The sequence below is a fragment of the Micropterus salmoides genome, unplaced genomic scaffold (genome assembly GCF_014851395.1).
Source record: "Micropterus salmoides isolate LMB-PRFRI ecotype aquatic unplaced genomic scaffold, ASM1485139v1 Ms_hic_scaffold_11, whole genome shotgun sequence".
Lineage (NCBI taxonomy): Eukaryota > Metazoa > Chordata > Actinopteri > Centrarchiformes > Centrarchidae > Micropterus > Micropterus salmoides.
The window spans coordinates 24,389,044-24,407,930 of record NW_024040152.1 but is presented as its reverse complement, the minus strand read 5'-3'; the positions used below and the strand labels follow the sequence as shown (position 1 = coordinate 24,407,930).

Below are 18,887 nucleotides of genomic sequence, written 5' to 3'. Positions count from 1 at the left end.
AGTGACGCCTGGGAGGATTGTGTTGTGAGACGGTGCCCTTTGAGGGCGTCCCCTGTCTGTGGCCCCGGATCTGGCATACTGGCGGGACCCCCTCTCTCTCTCGGTCGGAGTCCCCCTGGGCAGGGTCATGTCCCACATCTCGGTCTTCACAGATGCCTCCCTGATGGGCTGGGGCGGGACCTGCCTCTCTCAGGTGGTGGGCAGTCAGTGGCAGGGCCGCAGGCCTCTCCACATAAATGCGCTGGAGCTTCTCACGGTGTGGAGGGTGATCCGACACTTCTCCCCTCTGCTAAGGGACCAGCATGTGCTGGTCCGCACCGACAACAGGGCCGCGGCTGCCTACATAAACCGCCAGGGCGGGGTGCACTCGGCGCAGCTACTGGGTCTGGCCAGGCCGCTGCTCCTGTGGGCGCGCACTCATCTGCTCTCCATCGGAGCAGAATACATCCCTGGCGTGCTGAACAGAGGGGTGGACATCATGTCGAGGGGAGGCCCTCGCCCAGACGAGTGGTGTCTCCATCCCGATCTGGTGGCCCATTGCTGGCTCCGGTTCGGCAGGGTAGAGGTGGATCTGTTTGTCAACAAGGAGAACGCTCAGTGCGCCCTTTGGTTTTCACTGAGCACGCGGGACGGCCCCCCGCTGGGAGTGGACGCCTTTGCTCACCCCCTTTAGCCTCCCCGGCTGCTGTATGCCTTCCCGCCAGTGCGGCTGATCCCGCGCCTCCTATATCGCCTGCAGTTTTCATCCTTCGTGGTGATTCTGGTGACCCTGGAGCTCAACCTGCACGTCCTTGTTTCCCTGTCTCCAGCAGCCGTGGAAACCCCGCTGGAAGGGGGACGCTCTCTCTCAGGCTGGTGGTGCGATCAGGAGTTACCCACTCCTCGAGAGGGTGCTCTCTCCGGGTGCCTTCAGCCGATGTTCTAGCAGATAGGGTTAACCTCCATTGTGTTGCTGTGCAGCCTCCAGTAACATTACTGCAGCTATATAACACCCGTCGGCACTATGGTTGGCACTATGGTCGGCACTTGCGGAGCTTCTCAACTCCGAAAACGTTTGAATAAATTTTCGATTCGCCGCCAATTTTCGTAAAACTGCCGATATTCGAAATCTATATAGTTGATTTCTCGCCTAAAAACTTCTCATAAGTGTATTTAAAGTTCTGTTGTTGGCTTCTAAAGAATAAAACGGTTTGCATTAGGATCTATCATGTACGTAAGCTGAGATGAACGTCATCATGTTTTGTGCGTGGTGTCTGCAGGCTGCAGCTGGATATACTTGTGTGGTGAACACATAACAGAGAGTGTTTCCGCCATAGACTGTATATAAAAAGGATTCCCCAGTGTTCGGCACTCAGTGCCAAATCCGTACCGCCAACAAGATCCGTTCTGCACATGTGCAAAAGTGGTTCTGCCAGTCTAAGAAGTTACCGCAAATCTGCCTCTTCGAAATGATCCAACTAGATCTTTCATATTGAGATAATTTTTATTCAACAGTACATTTTTAATTGCCAACACTAACAATGTAGCAACACAAAGGAGGCTAACCATTGCTGCTAGCACATCATGCATACAATCGCTGACTTAGGTTTAGGCACACACCCCTGTGATGGATAGGGTAAGGGTAAGGTGCTTTGGGAAGCTGTCATCACCCTTTATACTAACCTAGCTACCTAGCTAGCTAGCTACTAGCGTTTCCGACCTAGTGAGTCTCAGACTTTCATTCAGGCGTCTCATACAGATGTCTCATATAGATGCTGAAGGGTACCTTTTGCATCAAATAACGCTTTGTCAGCCTATCTGAAAGCGTCAGTATTTGACGCCCTGAGATTAAAACAGACAACAACACACAAATAATTATGAACAGGCACATTTGTGGTAAACATCTTTGGCAGACAGGACCACTTTTGCTCATGTGCAAAACAGATCTTGCTGGTGGTACGGATTTGGCACTGGCACACACCACCGCTGCGGAATGAATAACCACCCTACTAAAATGTCACACAATCATTAATATCAATGTAATATCAAGTAATGTTTTTACAAGCGAGCGCGGTTAACACTCAACGTTTGGCGAGCTCTCTGTGTATCCTGAGACTGTGGCCAAGCGAGAGAAAGCGAGGGGCAGAACATGACGGTCAAAGTTAGCAGAGGGAAATATTAGCAGTAAGTTTTTGTCGTGCAGTGTAGTTAACAGTGTGTCCGTTAATAAAAGTCTGTAGTTTCCCCAACTGCTAGAAAAGTTAAGGCTGTTAGCACTAGCTAACATCTCTCCTGTACAGCACATTTTTGGCTGTTTATAACGTTAAATTAGTAATGAAGTATAATATGAATTAGCTCAGCTGTATGTCATCACTAACTTACCTAATTGTCAAGGGTTGGTAAGTTAGTGATGACAGGTACAAGCTTAGAGTAAAGAGCTAAGTAGGTGTAAATCGCTGTCCTGTGTAAATACTGTACATCCTGATAATTAACTTTATATTTCAGTTTTCTGAGGAGTCTGACAACTGGTTGTTAAAGAAATGAGTGAGCATGGAGCTAGGGTTAATGAAGTAAATTAGGGATACAAACAAGACCTTAAAAGCTAATTAGGAGATGTTTCTTTTGGAATTTAATGCAAATTTAATGCTTAGTAATTATCCAGAGATCCTGTATAGAAAAAAAAATTATGCATCAAGATGCATCGATAATCGTTTTATAATCGCACTGCAGCCCTCTGAATCGTAATCGAATGAAATCGTGAGGTGCCCAGGGATTCCCACCCCTACCTCAAAGTCCATGCGCAATGTGCCCCTGATGATTGCACACATTTCACTTAAGAACAGTTCATTCTAAATGTTATTAATTATTTAATTAATTAATTAATTAATCGACCAATTATTTTTTGATTATTTGATCAATTGTTTGGCCTGTAAAATGTCAAAAAATGGTTGAAATCTTTCAGAAGCCCAACCATGGCATCATCAAGTTCAATGTTTTCTCCAACCAACACTCCAAAAAACTATAGAAATTAAGTTTACTATCAAATAAGAAAGAGAAGCAGCAGATCCCCACCAATAAGAAGTTATGTTTGTCTTTTTTGACTGAAAATTGTCTTAGAGAATTGATCGATTATCAAAATAGTGTCCAATGCAACACAAGTAAATGTATGTCTTGTTCAAGGGCATTCAAAACCAGATTCACAGGCTGATGGACATCCCCTTAAACTTCAGTGAACTAAACCTAAACCTGTTCGTGTCATATCATTTGGTAGCACCACCATCATTTGGTGTTTTTCTATGAAGCTGATGATGGTTATTTCTCTGTGGTGTTTACACTCTTTGAACGGCACCCTCCCAACTCAGCGTGTCACTCTGCAGCCAAATATATGCTTATGTAAGTTTTTGTGCATTCAAATTGAGAGCCGTCTTTCATGCTTGTCTGGACAGCTCCCTCTAGGGTTCAGAGGCCTCATTTCAGAGGTTTCAAAGATAGGAAAAATCAGAAGCAATTCCTAAACTCATGGTTGTGTCATATATCTCAGACCTTGTATGTTATTTTAAGTTAAGAAATCCTAACTAGAACTGTAAACCTGCCTCTTTAGCACTCGTCCTGTAAGGCCCGAATCTGTGTATCAAATGTACACAAGAATGCTTGCATCCTTGACAACGCCTGTCTCACTTCACTTGTCATTGGCTAGCTAGCTTGCTATGATGGACATGAGAAGACGGGCGTTCAATTTTAGCAATGAGTTAGAAGTATTAATTAAGGAAACCCCACTTTTTTGGGACATTTCATTCCTAATTATTGGACCAGGATAAAGATTTGAATGGACATGACACTTCGATCAAATTCAAAATGAATCATCTAGATTCCATACATCCATTAACTTACTAGTGTAGTACTTGGTCAGGGAAATTTACAGTGTAATCAAATGGTTTGAGTAGCTTTCAATGATAATATTTTGTTGTCCATGGTGGTGCCATTTTTGGCAGTTAATTTGAATTTAGGCCACCCTTCAGTTCGGACGGTTCTGTAATAGCTTAATTCCAATCCTAAAATAAGATAAGATTTTTCCTAAATGCAGTTAGGAAACATGTTTCTGTAATACCAAAGATCATAGATATCCTAAACTGAGATAAGATAGGATTTCAGACTGTAAGAGTTTCTGTAATGAGACGCCTGCACTACAACAAATGCAACTATGATGATGCTGAAGTGGACCAAGAAATATCCATCCATCGTCAACTGCTTATCCTGCGTACAGGGTCGCGGGGGGCTGGAGCCAATCCCAGCTTACATCGGGCGAAAGGCGGGGTACACCCTGGACAGGTCGCCAGTCCATTGCAGGGCCGCACATAGACAAACAACCACCCACACTCACATTCACACTTAAGGACAATTTTGGAGAAACCAATTAACCTAGCCTGCATGTCTCTGGATGGTGGGAGGAAGCCGGAGCAACCGGAGAGAACCCACACAGAGATGGGGAGAACATGCAAACTCCACACAGAAAGGCTGGGGCAACCTCAATTAAAAATCTGCATGACACCTACCTGACAGCGAGGATGTGCATGGGTTGTGACCGGCGGAGGCATGTTTGGGGGGAGTCCGCGGACGAGGAGGAGGGTGGCTCCGGGGAGACATGGCTTAGCGCGTTTGAGTGCTGACCTTGCCGAGGCTGGTTGTGTTGCATGTGATGATGGTGATGGTGTGAAGAAGAAGTCTGTCCATTGTGCAATAGTGGGGTGGACTCATTCTGCTGACCACTGCAGGTAGAGTACAGGCTCTCCAGCGAAGAGTTCATATCATTCACCAGGGCCTCTAAATCGACATCATCCTCTGAAGGAGACAGGAAGAGGGAAAGGAACACATCACTGAACGAGTTTTAAGAGAAAATGGTAGTAAATATATTTTTTAAATCCCTCAAATGAGGAATGCAAGACATGCTTCAATAAAGTAGATAAGACAAGTAGATTTCCAAACTGTACAGGACAAGTGGGCAAAGAACAGTGTGGAGCAGAAAACACATCACTAAAGCTGGAAAGAAACCCAAACCCTTGATCCAATAAAATACAATAAAAGAAAAATGAAACCCCTATAAGCCTGCTGCTTTAGTTTCAAATAGTTGAGGCAGACAAAAAAGAGGTAATGTTGCTGAATATTGATGGGACTTTCCATTTTCTATTTCAGTTCTCCTTCATTTCATTGTGGCCAGGATGTGATCCCTTGACCTCACTTTACACCACCTTAGTTCTAAGGAATACTTAAAAAAAAAAAAACACTGGAATGCACAAAACACAAGAACACACACACACACAGGTAACCAGTTTTTCCAGAGTGCACAATCAGCAGGACTATCTTGACGACGTACTTTGTGCTGCCCCGTGAGGCAAATCTCCAGGGATAACAGGTACAAGCACAAACCTGCCCATAACACTTTTCAACTCTTACCAATGGGGTTCACAGCAAAGGCATCGTGCTATAAGCATCTGCCCTAAATTCAGCGCATGAATCAAACATTCTTCTTTTAAAAGTCTTTAAAAACAGGACATGGAATTCTTTTCAGAGGGTGGCTCTATCCTCAAAGTCTCTGTGGAAACCTCTAGGCGCATTGAAATTCATGAGGTGAATTTTTCAACTGAGTCCAGGAGCATGCTGTATGAAACGTTGAAGTGAGCTCAATTGAAAGGAAACTCTCCCTCTCTAATTGCCTCATGTTGTGAAAGTTGTATCATCTGGGTAAATTGAGTTCGTTGAGTACTTTGCTCTTTCCAAATTGCAATCAGCAGCGGTGACTTATATTTTAATTAATAATTCTTCATTATAAAAAAGAAATCTATCACATGAATTCATCACCAAATCTCTGTATCCAGATCCCTTAACTGTACTGTGGGACACATGTTAACCACTAGGGGGAGACAAGCTCTACTGGTACAGGGCAAGGGCTCTCAAATGTATTGGTTTCATGTAAGGGAACAACTAATCTGAAACAATGTTATTGTACATTTAGATATGAAGTTTCAATGTAACTGAGTTCTATTCTCCATTTCTAATTTTACTATTGATTCTCTCAGTAGCCCTACATTGTGACCTGGTGGTATATAGCAATAGATCAACAATTTCAGCCTTGTACAACAGTAACATTGTGATTTAGGTTTAGATTTTATTTTCCCTTTATTATGATGCCGGGGATGCCCTTCTTTTAGTACCCCCCCCACATAAAAAATGTCCCAGAGGCAACAACAACCACAGGTTAGCAGGCTAATAAACATCCCCATCCTTTCATGCAGCAGAATGCCATTGTCTCCAGCACTGAAGCTAAAAGCTACCTGCTAAACCTAAAGTGTCGCCTTTGAGGGGCTTTTCCTGAAAACATGTCAGGTAGTTGAATCACATGGGCATGTGAATCACAGGTGGATAATCTGTAGGTATTAATAGCGACAGGTAAGCTTGAGCAGCTACTTATAGATAGCCTGGAGAGCTAAAGAGCTACATTCCACAGGACACAGAGTACATACAAGGCTATACACAAGGCTAAGGGCAAAATTACCTGCCTTCAACAGAGCTGCTGAAAATATTTATAAAAATAAAACATTTTTAGGACAACATAAACAGCTGCTATGAGGGTAAACAAGAAACTACATCAAAAGCGAGTAAATTTCCCAAATCACTGAATGCATCATCTGATCATCATCCATCAGTATCACTAGGTGAGACTTTTACCCTCAAGCTACTGAGAGAAAATATATTTCCTCATAAATCTGACCTACTTTGGCCTCTGGAGGGGATTGGCAGAGCAGTTAGCATACAAAGGAACACAACTCATAAAGTAATGCATGGATGTAGGATTTATGCGTCATTCTCAGTCATACGATCGCAATCACCTATGCATGTCGCAATCAGGCAAACAAAGACATGCGTCATGCACCCGGGTGTAGGACAGACAGATTGATGACACAGACAGTATGCAGGCAGGCACGCACACACAGGATTTAAACCCATGAAGATTTCGACCAAACTACAGTTGTTCTTTCTTTGATGTGGAATACAGAAAAATGGGCGATTGGCCAGATACTTGGCCTTGGTAGGTATAAGAACCATAAACACCTTTCTTTATGCAACACACAGTGGTCAAGACACGACTGGCTTTACAATATTACAGCCATTAATTAGATCCTCTCTAAATTTCAGAGCACCTCAAGCAGCAGGGCGCACACATTGCTACAACAGCTGTGATGTAGTTGCTTAACAGTAACAAACTTTCACAACAAAAACTATGGATAAATCCCCTTCCACTGTGACGATCAGCATGTGCATTATTGTCGCATGTACTGTGGCATATATCTGAAGTAACTAAACTTCAACTCAGACCCCACATGCCAGGCAAAGTGGTTTACACAACAAAACAGAGACATACCAGCAACAGCTAGGAACATCTGAAAGATAGCAAGATTTTATTTAAAGCAAAAAGAGATACCTGAGCATCATACAGTGGCTGTGGCTCTGGTATGTAGAAATGCAGCAGTGATAACAGGGTGAAATGGGTATAAAAAGGGTATTAACATCTCCAGAGATGTATTAAGGAGAAAAGAAATAGATGTTAAATGCACTGCTAATACTGCACAATAAATGGATATAAGCAGAGCAGAGGCCAGCTCTTTAACAAGTCCTACCTGTTAAAGAACCCTTTATTTTCATATTTGTGATTATCCTAAATCCTATAATGTTCAAGACTGCGGATCTATGTGGAGGGGGTTTAATTTTGGTTAATATGGTAATCTATGAGAACTACAGAAGGGCTGTAGGCTAAGTAACAATTATTTAAACTAGTAATTCATTTCTTTTTTTCTTTATTTTTGGTTAATTGATTAATCTTTTAGTATATAAGTATATAAGTGTCATCATGGCGTATTTATATTTTGCTCGTCTTATCCGATAAATGGTCAAAAACCATGAGAAATTCAGTTTACTATACAATAGGAAAAAGAAAACCAGTTGATCCTCACATCTGAGAAGTTGAAACTCACAAATGTTTGGCATTGTTTGTGCAGGAGCTACATGTAAGAATTTTAGCTTAAAAGTACAATGTGTAAGAATTGAGGGTACTCCACCTTTGAAATTCATACTCCAAAAAAACTAGGGGGCACAACGGACCGGTACCAAACACAGCCTCCAAGACCAACGAAGGCCAGTTTGATACAGCACCGAGGAGATTAACAACTTTATCATTAACTGTAACTCTGGGGACTATGAAGACACAGAGGGTTCAGGTGAGGATAGGAGAGGTGTCATGCGAGAGAGGAGCAAGAGGGAGTTTGGGCATCAGAGAGGCAGCGACAGCTTAAAGAGCCAGAATATTTTCACATCTATCTCAGTGTTTACTTCGACCAAACAAGAGCTGGTGATAGTTGGAACAGTGGAAAGACTAATCAAGACTGTTTTGGTGAGTTTTATCTTGTTTCTGTTGAGTTTAAATGAAGTGTGTTTTACGATGAGTGATGTGACAAGACGTCTATATATTGTGTTGCAGAAATATCAACTAAAGTTAGCATGCTAACCAGCTAACCTGGCCCGTCCTGTCTCGTTATACCACTTTGTACCTCAAGAGGTGATAGTGAGTCACAGAGATAGCGGTGATAGAACAGAGACAAAACAAGATTTAACATTGGAGTTGCTTTCCACCGCTGAAGACAACGGATAGAGATGAAGTTTGATGCTGAACTCGAAGTGTTTTCGAAGATTCTGGTCAGCAAACTGATGCAAATGCGTAAAACTGATGATACACAGAGCAACTTTTAGAGCAATCGTGCAGGGAAACGTTGCCGTCAATGGTAATGAGTAAAGATTACTACCGTAATCACCTTCCCCCACCACTCCGCAACCCGCCCCGCCGCTATACGTTCAAAACATAGTCGGACTTGCCACTAGCAAGATTGCCCAGCAACATTGCTCAAAAAGTTGCCCCATGTATCATCAGCTTTAGTCCCTTAAACCTGTATTCTATCGAACGTCCAGCAGGGGGCGACTCGTGGCTACAAAAAGAATCCAGCTTCATTAGAAATTATGGTAAAATGACCCTACTTCTCACCTGAATAATTACCTCAGTAAACACTTTCCTGATGAGTTTATTCTCTCAATTGCTAGTTTCAGGTCTTCTTCAATACAACATTTAGTAAATTATGGTCCCATTTAGAGGAAAGTAGACCATAAAGCAGAGTATGCTACAGGGTGGGATTATCTATGAGTGACAAGTCATTACCATGACCACCTGTCAATCAGGCTAGAGTGACTCACACCCACGGCAGTGTGTAAATTTAACCAGCGCCTTTGAAAAAGCTTATTAGGAGTTGGCCGTTCACTTTCCCTGGAGAGTACTTTTAGTTTTAGGCCTGTTGTTTGCTAGACAAAATGGTCAGTCCTGTTAAAATGACAGTTAACGTGAATTACAGATGCACCTAGCTAAGCAGGCTAGCTAGCGCTACACACGGCTGTTAGCTCCACCATCTTGTCCAAATATGGTCACGTCCGGTGCCGCTGGTTGCAAAAAATCAACATGGCGGTGGACTATCGGCCAAACTCGATGCTCCAAAACAGCAGTCCGAAAACCAACGGGTGACATCACAATGACTATGTCAACTTATTATATACAGTCTATGGTCTAGACTCGTAAATAAACAGCTTGCTATTATTTTATGGTAAGTTAGCTGTTTGTTGAAAGAAAGAAAGACCTATGTGCATGTCCTTGTTTCTTAAAATTCCTGCAATTCTTACATATAGTTCCTTTAAACAATGAACTAATCAACTATCAAAACAATTATCAACTTATCGTTTCAGCTCTAAACTATATTGTACACACCATATTTTTCATATATGATGGCTATTCACATATTTCAACATGACTTGCATTATTTATAAACTAAATTAATGCTTCCACTGAGGTTTAACATGTAAAAGTGAAAACCTTTGTTTTATAATAATCTATCCATCTATTCATTTTTTAGATTAAGATGGATTAAACTGTACAAGGCAGAATTAAATAATCATTTCCTCATTGTTTATTTTCCCATTGGCTTAAGTTCAATTAATCCTCTTCTTCCTCTGACATGTTTAGTCCCCTCCCTCTTCTAAGAACTTATAACCAGTTAAATTAGTTAAATAACCCAAGCTTTCTCTATTGTCTGAGCCACAGTATTAACCAACGGTAAAACTAGTCAGGTCTGGTAAGAATCTGCATAAAAGCTGTTCTGAATGTGAGCAAGCGAGACATGGCCAAAAGAAGACCATTGTGCTAATGGCAGATCCATATGGCTCTCTGTTTCTCCTTAACCCAGGAATGTAGTCTATGCATTTTTTATTAATTCCTGCTTGTTAAAAACAAAGAGGAGGGGCAACCCTCTTGATGAAAGGGGGAATATAAGGGGTATACAGTACTTCAATTGAACACACACACGCACACAAACACACACAGGAGATACACAAGGGGGATAAACAGCCTCTAAATACAAGCCCAGCAAAGTGGTTTCCATTCAGAGGGATCAGTGGAAGTATAGACAGAGCAAGTCTAAAGTGTAGAGTGTGTAAAGTGTGGCTCTGCACTGGAGAGTACAATACCTCTGATGACAGCACACACAACGACTAAGGGTCAAGCCTCCAGATGGGGAGGAGAGGGTGGGAGAGTAAGGGTGAAAAGAGGAGAGGGCGGGTGGGGTGGGGGTGGGGGGCAACAGAGATGAACAGGAGAGAACCACATCATGGGACAGAGACAGACGCTCATTTAGGGGGGACTACATAACAGGGACAGTGGGTTCACATGGAAATTTTACTTCCCATACTTATTAGTAAGCTGTAAGACCCAGTTGTTGTCTTATTCAAACTGTTTAACCGACTTTTTTAATCATGTGTAAAAGGCTAGCTGTGTGGATCTAGTGACGGCATTCTTGGTCTGTCGAATGGTACACCACTCTGGTCAGACTAAAATATCTCAGCAACTATTAGATGGATTGCCCTGGAATTTAGTACACAAATCCATGGTGCCCAGTTGGGTGAATCCTACTGACTTTGGTGATCCTCACTAAATGATGGTGAACATGATAAACATTAGCTGCTGGACATTAGCATTTTTAACACTGCTATTTTGAGCATGTTAGCTGCATGTTAGCATCCTTACAACTTTCAACTTGTCAGCCATATGTGAATTACACCCACAACCCTGATATTAAATTTTTACATTAGCGACATGAATTTATGACGACATGTTATGGCGTGACAGGTAGCTGGTCCAGAAAGAAAGAAGGAATAGTAAAATACATGAACGCAAGAGTGAAGTGGGATGATGCGTGAAGAAACACCGGCATAGCTTCCCTCTTCCTCTGGAACGCTTTCCTCAAACACATCTGTGACTGCACCAATCTGTCCGTGTTCAAGAACGTACTCAAACGCACCTTTTTAAAACTTCATGTATTGTTTGAAATAATGCTCACACTGCTCACAAATGTGCTTTTATTGTGGTCTCTGTTTCAAGTGTGTTTTTTAAATTATTGTCTATTGTGTAAAGCGTCTTTGGGTATTTTGAAAAGCGCTATCTAAATAAAATTAATTATTATTATTTTAGGTATAAATAAAGTCCAGCCAGAATTATTAAGGTGACAAACGCTTCTGCTGTTACACATCAGCATATTTCTTTCACATCACCTTGTAATCACCCACCATTCCTTAACCCCCCTGTTAAAGAGCCCCATTCTTTTCAGGAATGCTGTTTGTGAGTGAAAGTGTGTGTATCTATGTGTGCCTGCACATGCATGCCAATGCGTGTGTGCCCATGGCATGTCAGTTTACCCTTACAAAAGCATAACTGGAATAACTGGAGGTGGGGGCTTTATTGCCAGGCCTGAGATCATGGCTGGTCAGCCCCCTCAGAGTCACGCTGTCAGATTACTGCACTGCATTGGTAATATTGATGGGATTTGTTGCCTAGCAGCTTCAAGCCCATCTGAGACCCCCCACCCCCTCCCCCCAAACATTTTACTTGTACAGTAGTTACAGTGTTAGCTGACACTTCTTCATTTACTCCTGAATCAACACAGTTCCAAAAAAACAAAAACAGAATGGTGCAAATATCACAGCCTTATTACCCAACATATACATACACACAAATAAATACACACTTGACTGTGAGATGAAATAAAGCATGGAACAGGATGTAGCTGTCTCGCCTCAGATCCCTTAATGCTACTACATGACATTCTGAGATATTGGCCAGTGAAATGACTGAATCACCTTTATGTAGTCACATTCAGATGATTTTATTTCAGTTTTCAGTTTAGCATAAACATGTAAAAAGCGATATTTGAATCTGTTTTGTCCACAGGCTCTCATCCACGGGTGCTGTGTTTTACACAAGCACAGTGTACTCGCTCAGGAAATAGCTAATTGTTACAAACAACCTAAAACAAAAGATGTCTGTATGTAGCCTAAGTGTTTAGCTTAGTTTGCCGCGTATCTTAACATTTGGCACATTCTTGTTAAAATAGCTGCTGGCTGAGACAAACCAGCCACTCCTCTCTCTACAAGAGGTACCTAGAAGCAGTGAATCACAGCAGCAGAAGAGGGAGCAGGAAAACAGGAGGAAGGACCGATGATGACAATGTTAGGTTCATCATTCTGTCTAAACTGAAAGTGTAATGCACAGCAATAAAAAAAGGCAAGGGAATGAAAGTGCACTTCAGAAAATGTTTATGGAGATTCTCAGTCATCCAGGTCATAGTTATCTAAGGAGGGTTAAAATCAAGGGCAACTGGCCTTGGACGTTTTGCCTCTTTCAGAAAATATTTTTGCAATTGGGGGGGATGTACTCACTTTTGTGAGATACTGTACATGACTGAAGTCACTCTGGTGTGTGGCAGAGAAAAACAACAACGAAGAGACAGCATTATTTGCATAGTGCAAGTCTGTGACATCACATCTGTGAGAGACTGTAGAGCACTCGTGTGTCATGCCACTGCTCGGGACAACAAGGCCTCGTCACATTCCTAGTTATTAAGAAAGATTGCATACTTTCTGAAAAACTTTACTTCACAGTAAAATAATATGTAAATGGCACAATTTATAGATTATATGTTGGGAATATCATGTGGCACAACCTCTATTTCTAGACATTAAATTTATGGGCTTGCAAATGCCCCGATAAGCCGCTCAATAGCATCTCATTGTTAACATGACCAATAATGGTGTGTTCCAACAAAGTTCCTACAAAATTAATAGGTTTGTTAATAAATAGAACTGTTTGAGCTTTATAGCAAATATGGCACGTAGCTGGTGGCTATATGAAAGTCTTATAAGAATGAAAGAGCGGGTTTACTGGAAATCAAGTTTTATCCCAGTCAACATGTGTGTGAAATCTGAAATTGTGTCCAACCAACTGTGAAATATGGTCATCAACACTTGAGTTATGGCCAAAAACATGTTTTGTGGTGGTGTTTTGAGGTCACAGTGATATTGACCTTCAGTTAGTCATTAAGTGGACGTTCTTTTCAAATTTAAAGAAATTCCCTCAAGGGGTTCCTGAGATATGGGACAACATGAAAACATAATATAACGTCTATCGGCAATGCTGAGGCATAAAGAACTTAATATTGTTATTCAGACAGTATAAACAACATTGTTCCTTATTTAAAGTCATCTCTCTTCGTCTGCCTCTCCTGCCTCTGCCTCATGGAGTTCCCTCCATCCTGAAAAATGACAATGTAATTTCTGCTCCATTTATTTCCCATGTCAGAGCCAAGCGTTCTAATTCACTTGTTGGGTCCTCACAGACTCCCCGCCCTTACCTCCCATGCTGAGCCAATATTGTGCTTAAATCTCATGCTCCGATTGTCATGGATGAATCCTGTATGGCACAATTAGATAGACAGCGTAATTATAATGGCACCCTGTGTCCACACAGATCACCCTTTGAACTGCTGAAATGTTTACAGCGGAAGAGACCCCAATATATATTACCCCCCTCGGCCCACCCCCGGCACAGTGGAGGATAATGAGCAGCAAGCCGCTCCCAACACTGTACAGACACAAGGGAACCAGACACACACAAACCCATAGTAGTAGTACCAGGTTCCCAGATAATGTTTATGAACTTTTTTGTTTTCTTTTATGTATGAATATAAACTGAGAATACACAGAAAGCTTATGTTACACCAAAGTCAATGAACATTAAAGTCCCAAGTTTGCAATACTTACTAGAATGCAATGTCATATGACAAGTCCCACTACAAATGTAAAATCATATGTAATGTGATGTCAGACTATAACCAAGCACACTCTTCTATGTCATACAACACCAACGTAAGTCAAGAATATTTGACAGGTTAATAGTGCATGTATCAGCACACCCACCCACCCACACACACACACACCCACACACACCCACACCCACACCCACACCCACACACACACACACACACACACACACACACACACACACACGCAGCAGATATCTATTGGTGGTTAAAGACCAACCTTGATGGTTAGGAGAACTCCGATTGGCTGATTGCTGGAAGCTAGGGCCAATGAGGTCAGCTTGTCTGTGATTGGAGGACCGGTCTATATTGTCCTGCTGAGTGAGAGAGAAGCAACAAAACAAACAAAGAACATTTTGTCACGCTACCGGGAACTGTGTTACAGGAGCAAAACATTCAACCAACCTTTTTTTAATGAAAAAGAAAATTCTGTATTTCTACTATGTCAACTTGTCAGGAACTAATTTTCAGTTTAACCAATACATTTTTAATTGGTTAAAAAAAACAATTTTAATAGCATTTTATCAAAGCGTTAAAATTTTTCAGTTAACAGCGATGACACAGGATAATGTAGGTGTCAAAAAGCACAGATGCAATCCACTAATGGTATATATATATTTGGTTACAACTCTAGTACATACACCAGTTTCTTATAGAGAAATGTTATGTTATGCAGAGCCATGATCTCCGAGCGTCCCGATGAGTGGTCACAAATTCAAGAACAGTATGTGGGATTATTTCAAACACAGTACACAGGTACAGAAAGTTCTTAGTGTCTAACATAAAAAAGGGTCAAAGTTGCTGAAGAGACATATTCTAGTACAGAAGCATAGCAATAGACGCAGAGATACAGAACTGCTGTGTTCAGAGCAGTTGCACAAGTGTACAAAGAAGAAAGAGGCAGCAAATATTGCCCACAATATCTGTTGAATCTCACAGATCTACAAGACCATGTAAAACACTGGCCTTCAAAAGATAGTAAGGCGTGCTTGATCCAAAATTCATCTTAACATTTTTATTTTATTTTATTATTTTTAAATGTGTCCCATTCGGAGCTAAAGCCACAACTACATTAAAACATTTTTTACGAAATCCAAACGGATCAGGGAAGACAAAACCTGAAGCAGAAATGGTCAGCAGTTCAGAAAACCGAGTACATAAAGTAGTTGAACTAAAATAACCCCCCTTTCTACACTGCTCATGTGTAAATACAGCTACATCCCACAAACAGTGTGTGAACATGGCCAGGTGCGTATGAGAGTACAGACGACCAGCAGTTTGAGATACCATTAAACCACAAGGTCCTGGTTTGACTTTTCCTTCTCCATCATATGTCCAGTCCCTGCAAAATTGTTCAGTAAGAAAAAAAAAATCAGCACCAAAAGGTTAAGTGTGTTTTATGTAAACATAAGTATATTTGATTTTGATTTGTTTCTAGCACTTGCAACTACTAAAGAGTATCACTGTGTGTTACCCATTGTGTGTGTGTGCGCGTGTGTGTGCGTGTGTGTGCAGACTGGCGTCCCGCGCAGTGCCTAACAGCAGGAGTGGGAACAGAACGTACCAGGGTGCTAACATGTTCAGGAAAAAAATGCTGCTAGACCTCTTCTGATGCTGTATTAAAAGCTGCTGCGGTTGCTTGTTCTGCCTCATTTAAAGTAGTGACAGATAATGCAGGCAGAGCTGGATTTTTTTACACACCTTTTTTTCTATGATACATGTTATTGTACCAAATGTTCTAAGCTACAGAGTTACAGTGATTAAATGATGATGGTCCTGGAATCCATCATGCAATTCTTTAGACCCTGAACAGTTATGTAAAATCTTAAATGGAGTAGGGTCTGCTGCCACCGAGCAAAGTGTTATCGCTGTTGAAACAACTAGTCTCTCTGCATGCTTTGCTTTGTTTCCCAGCGTTGCACGTGCACAGAAATCTACTGCGATATGAGCTGTAACAACAATTCTTTATCCTAAATAATAAAACAAACCAAAAGCATTTACAATTCCAAATCTGTCTGCCGATCTCTAACTGTTAGAGCTCAAATTCTACCACACTTTTTCAAGTCCTACAGCATCTGTGACATTTAAAGTAACTTTACTAACAAGACTTAATGAGCAGTTCCAAGAGAATAGACTCACTGTGAGAATAAAGCTTGAAGTAGAATTTTCCGTTCTTCAAAAGGGCTCGGCTGAGTTTTTCTCTTTTATGTTCAGTGAAAAATAAGTCATGAGTGTTCCTCTATGGTGTCTATACTGGTGTCAGTATTCAGACTAAACTGGATATAACTGGAAGTTCATTGTCAGTATATGGTTCTGTCCACCTCCACCCCTCCAACCCCTCTTCTATACCAACTAACCCAACCGCATCCAATCATTACATTGCATTGTTCTGTCTTTGTATTGTCTTGAGTTCCAGTCGTCTTGGCCAGATCAAAAAATAGATTTGGACCTTAATGGGACTAACCTTCTTTTGAAATAATCATTTAAAAAAGTCAAATAACCACCGCATCACCCAGTTTGTTCCCGTGACATAGCAAAATCTATCATCAACCCGCACCGTCTGGGGGTCCAGCTACCAGACTGTGACTGATCCCTACCCAGTCAGCACTGGGACGCTGTTTTGTTGGTGGGATGGTACAGCACAACTTTAATGTGTGTGTGCGTGTGTGTGTGTGTGTGTGTGTGTGTGTGTGTGTGTAACTCAGCATTTAGTTTGTTGAAGCCTATAAGGTTGAGAGTACAAAGAAGATAAAGGAAATAAGAAAATAAAAGCCAACGCTTTTTGTCTGGTGAACACACAGATGTTCACTTGCTTTTAGCCTTGTTCTTGCATTTTCTCAGCCTGCTCCTCAGTCTCTCTCACACTAACCAGTCTTTTACACACGGACACAAAAGCACAGGCGCACGCAAACACACACACACACACACACACACACACACACACACACACACACACACACGTTGCTTAAGTTCTTAAATAGGGGTCAAAACAGTTTTGACAAGAAGCACATAAAAGGTCTCATATTGATGAAGTTGAAAGAAACTCTAGATAAAAGCCAAGGGGCTGAGGGTCCAGCTTTTTAAAAGGGGTCAGTGGAAGGCCAGAGACCAGGTTAAGGTATTGAAAGCAGGACAGACACAAAGGTCTGGGGATTGGGCCTCAAACAAAGGGAAAAGCCTGAGATGCATGTCAAAGATACGCCTTTAAGAGGTCAGACTGAGGTTAAATGTTATGACAGGATTGAATATAATCAATACTCGACTTACTAAGAGGCTTTTGGCTAAGAAGTAGCTGAGAAGGGACTTGATCCATTAAAACATTTCAAGTTAAACAGTATAAAATTGCAGTTTCCATTAGATTTGCCAAGAACTAAACATTTCCAGAAAGCTTTAGAGATGTGGGACTCAAGAGTCCACAACTTGCTTCTGGCAGACCATTCTTGCTGACAGCAGCTAACTGAGTTAACGTACATGAACATTAGACAGCAAGTGGAAATCCCTTCTTACATAATTAACCGGAATGAGATCAGGAGGTCACACTAATGTCTGCTCTAGTGCTTCGTTTATCTGTTTGGTTATACAGTGGAAACCCCGCTGTAGCTGCTGTCACTGCACAGCTGAGCCACTGACAGTCTGGGCTATGACATATATTTACATCACAATAGGTGGTTCAGGTTTTTTTAATAATCTTTTTTCCCCCTAATTTAAGTAAATCTATCAAAACATTACCCACTTATTTAGTTAGCTATTGTTGGCAATGCTGTTACTAGACAATTTGACATTTATCTATGAGAGTTCAGTAGAATTAGGATTTCTATAACACTTTCAATGATCTGCTTTGAATGATAAGCTGCTAGACTAGTCTTAGCTACTTACCACTACAGAACAAACTGTTGCACATTGTGATAGTACAGTGAGTTGGCAGTGTAGCCCAATGATAATGATGGCCTTTGTATATATATATATATATATATATATATATATATATAGTGTAAGAGGTTTTTATTATACACGATCCAAGTGATTTGAAGCCTAAAAACACACAAAAAGAAAGAAAGCTGAAAAATTACAGTATTTTTGAAAACATAATGCCGCTTATTTTGTTATCCAACTTATGCCACTGGTCCCTATCCATTACGAAAAATGTACTAAATTCAGAATGAGGTGAGAACAAAAGTTTGGTTATTGTTTAAACCCTAGCCCTTTCATGCATGAATTATTAAAAACATTACCTAGATATTTTAAGATTCTTTTTACAACTCAATTGTGCTAAAATTGAAATCCATTTACATTTTTAACAATTAAATTAATTAAAAAACGTATGGACACCATGAAAAAAAGGCATAGAATGCCCCACCTGACAATATGGAATATTGTAATGGTGCTTTCAGACCAACCGCGAAGCGAGTGTTCGGGGCGGTGACTTTACATACAAAGTAAATGCAAAGACGTAGAGATGTAGAGAAGCGAAGGGGGCGGGGCCAGGGACACGAAGGCAACGCAAAGGAATTCGCGTGAGTTGAATATTTTAAACTCAAGCGAGAAAGTCGCATTACACTGAGTCGCGATAGCCTATCAGTGTTGAGATTGTCCGTACGTCACCGATGGCTTCAG

At 41.3% G+C, this 18,887-nt stretch overlaps 1 protein-coding gene across 4 annotated transcripts in view; it reads right to left on the bottom strand.

Annotated features, from left to right (window-relative positions):
- Positions 1 to 18,887, bottom strand: part of grb10b (growth factor receptor-bound protein 10b) — a 79,327-nt gene that overhangs the window by 35,479 nt on the left and 24,961 nt on the right. For 2 of the 4 annotated variants that reach the window (XM_038711935.1, XM_038711937.1), the window contains exons 3-4: positions 14,494 to 14,590; positions 4,533 to 4,818 (exon numbers count right to left, since the gene is read on the bottom strand). In XM_038711935.1, coding sequence (XP_038567863.1) covers positions 4,533 to 4,818; positions 14,494 to 14,590 — 383 coding nt within the window. The remainder of the gene's footprint in view (positions 1 to 4,532; positions 4,819 to 14,493; positions 14,591 to 18,887) is intronic. The other 2 variants (XM_038711936.1, XM_038711938.1) reach the window with 2 other exon arrangements.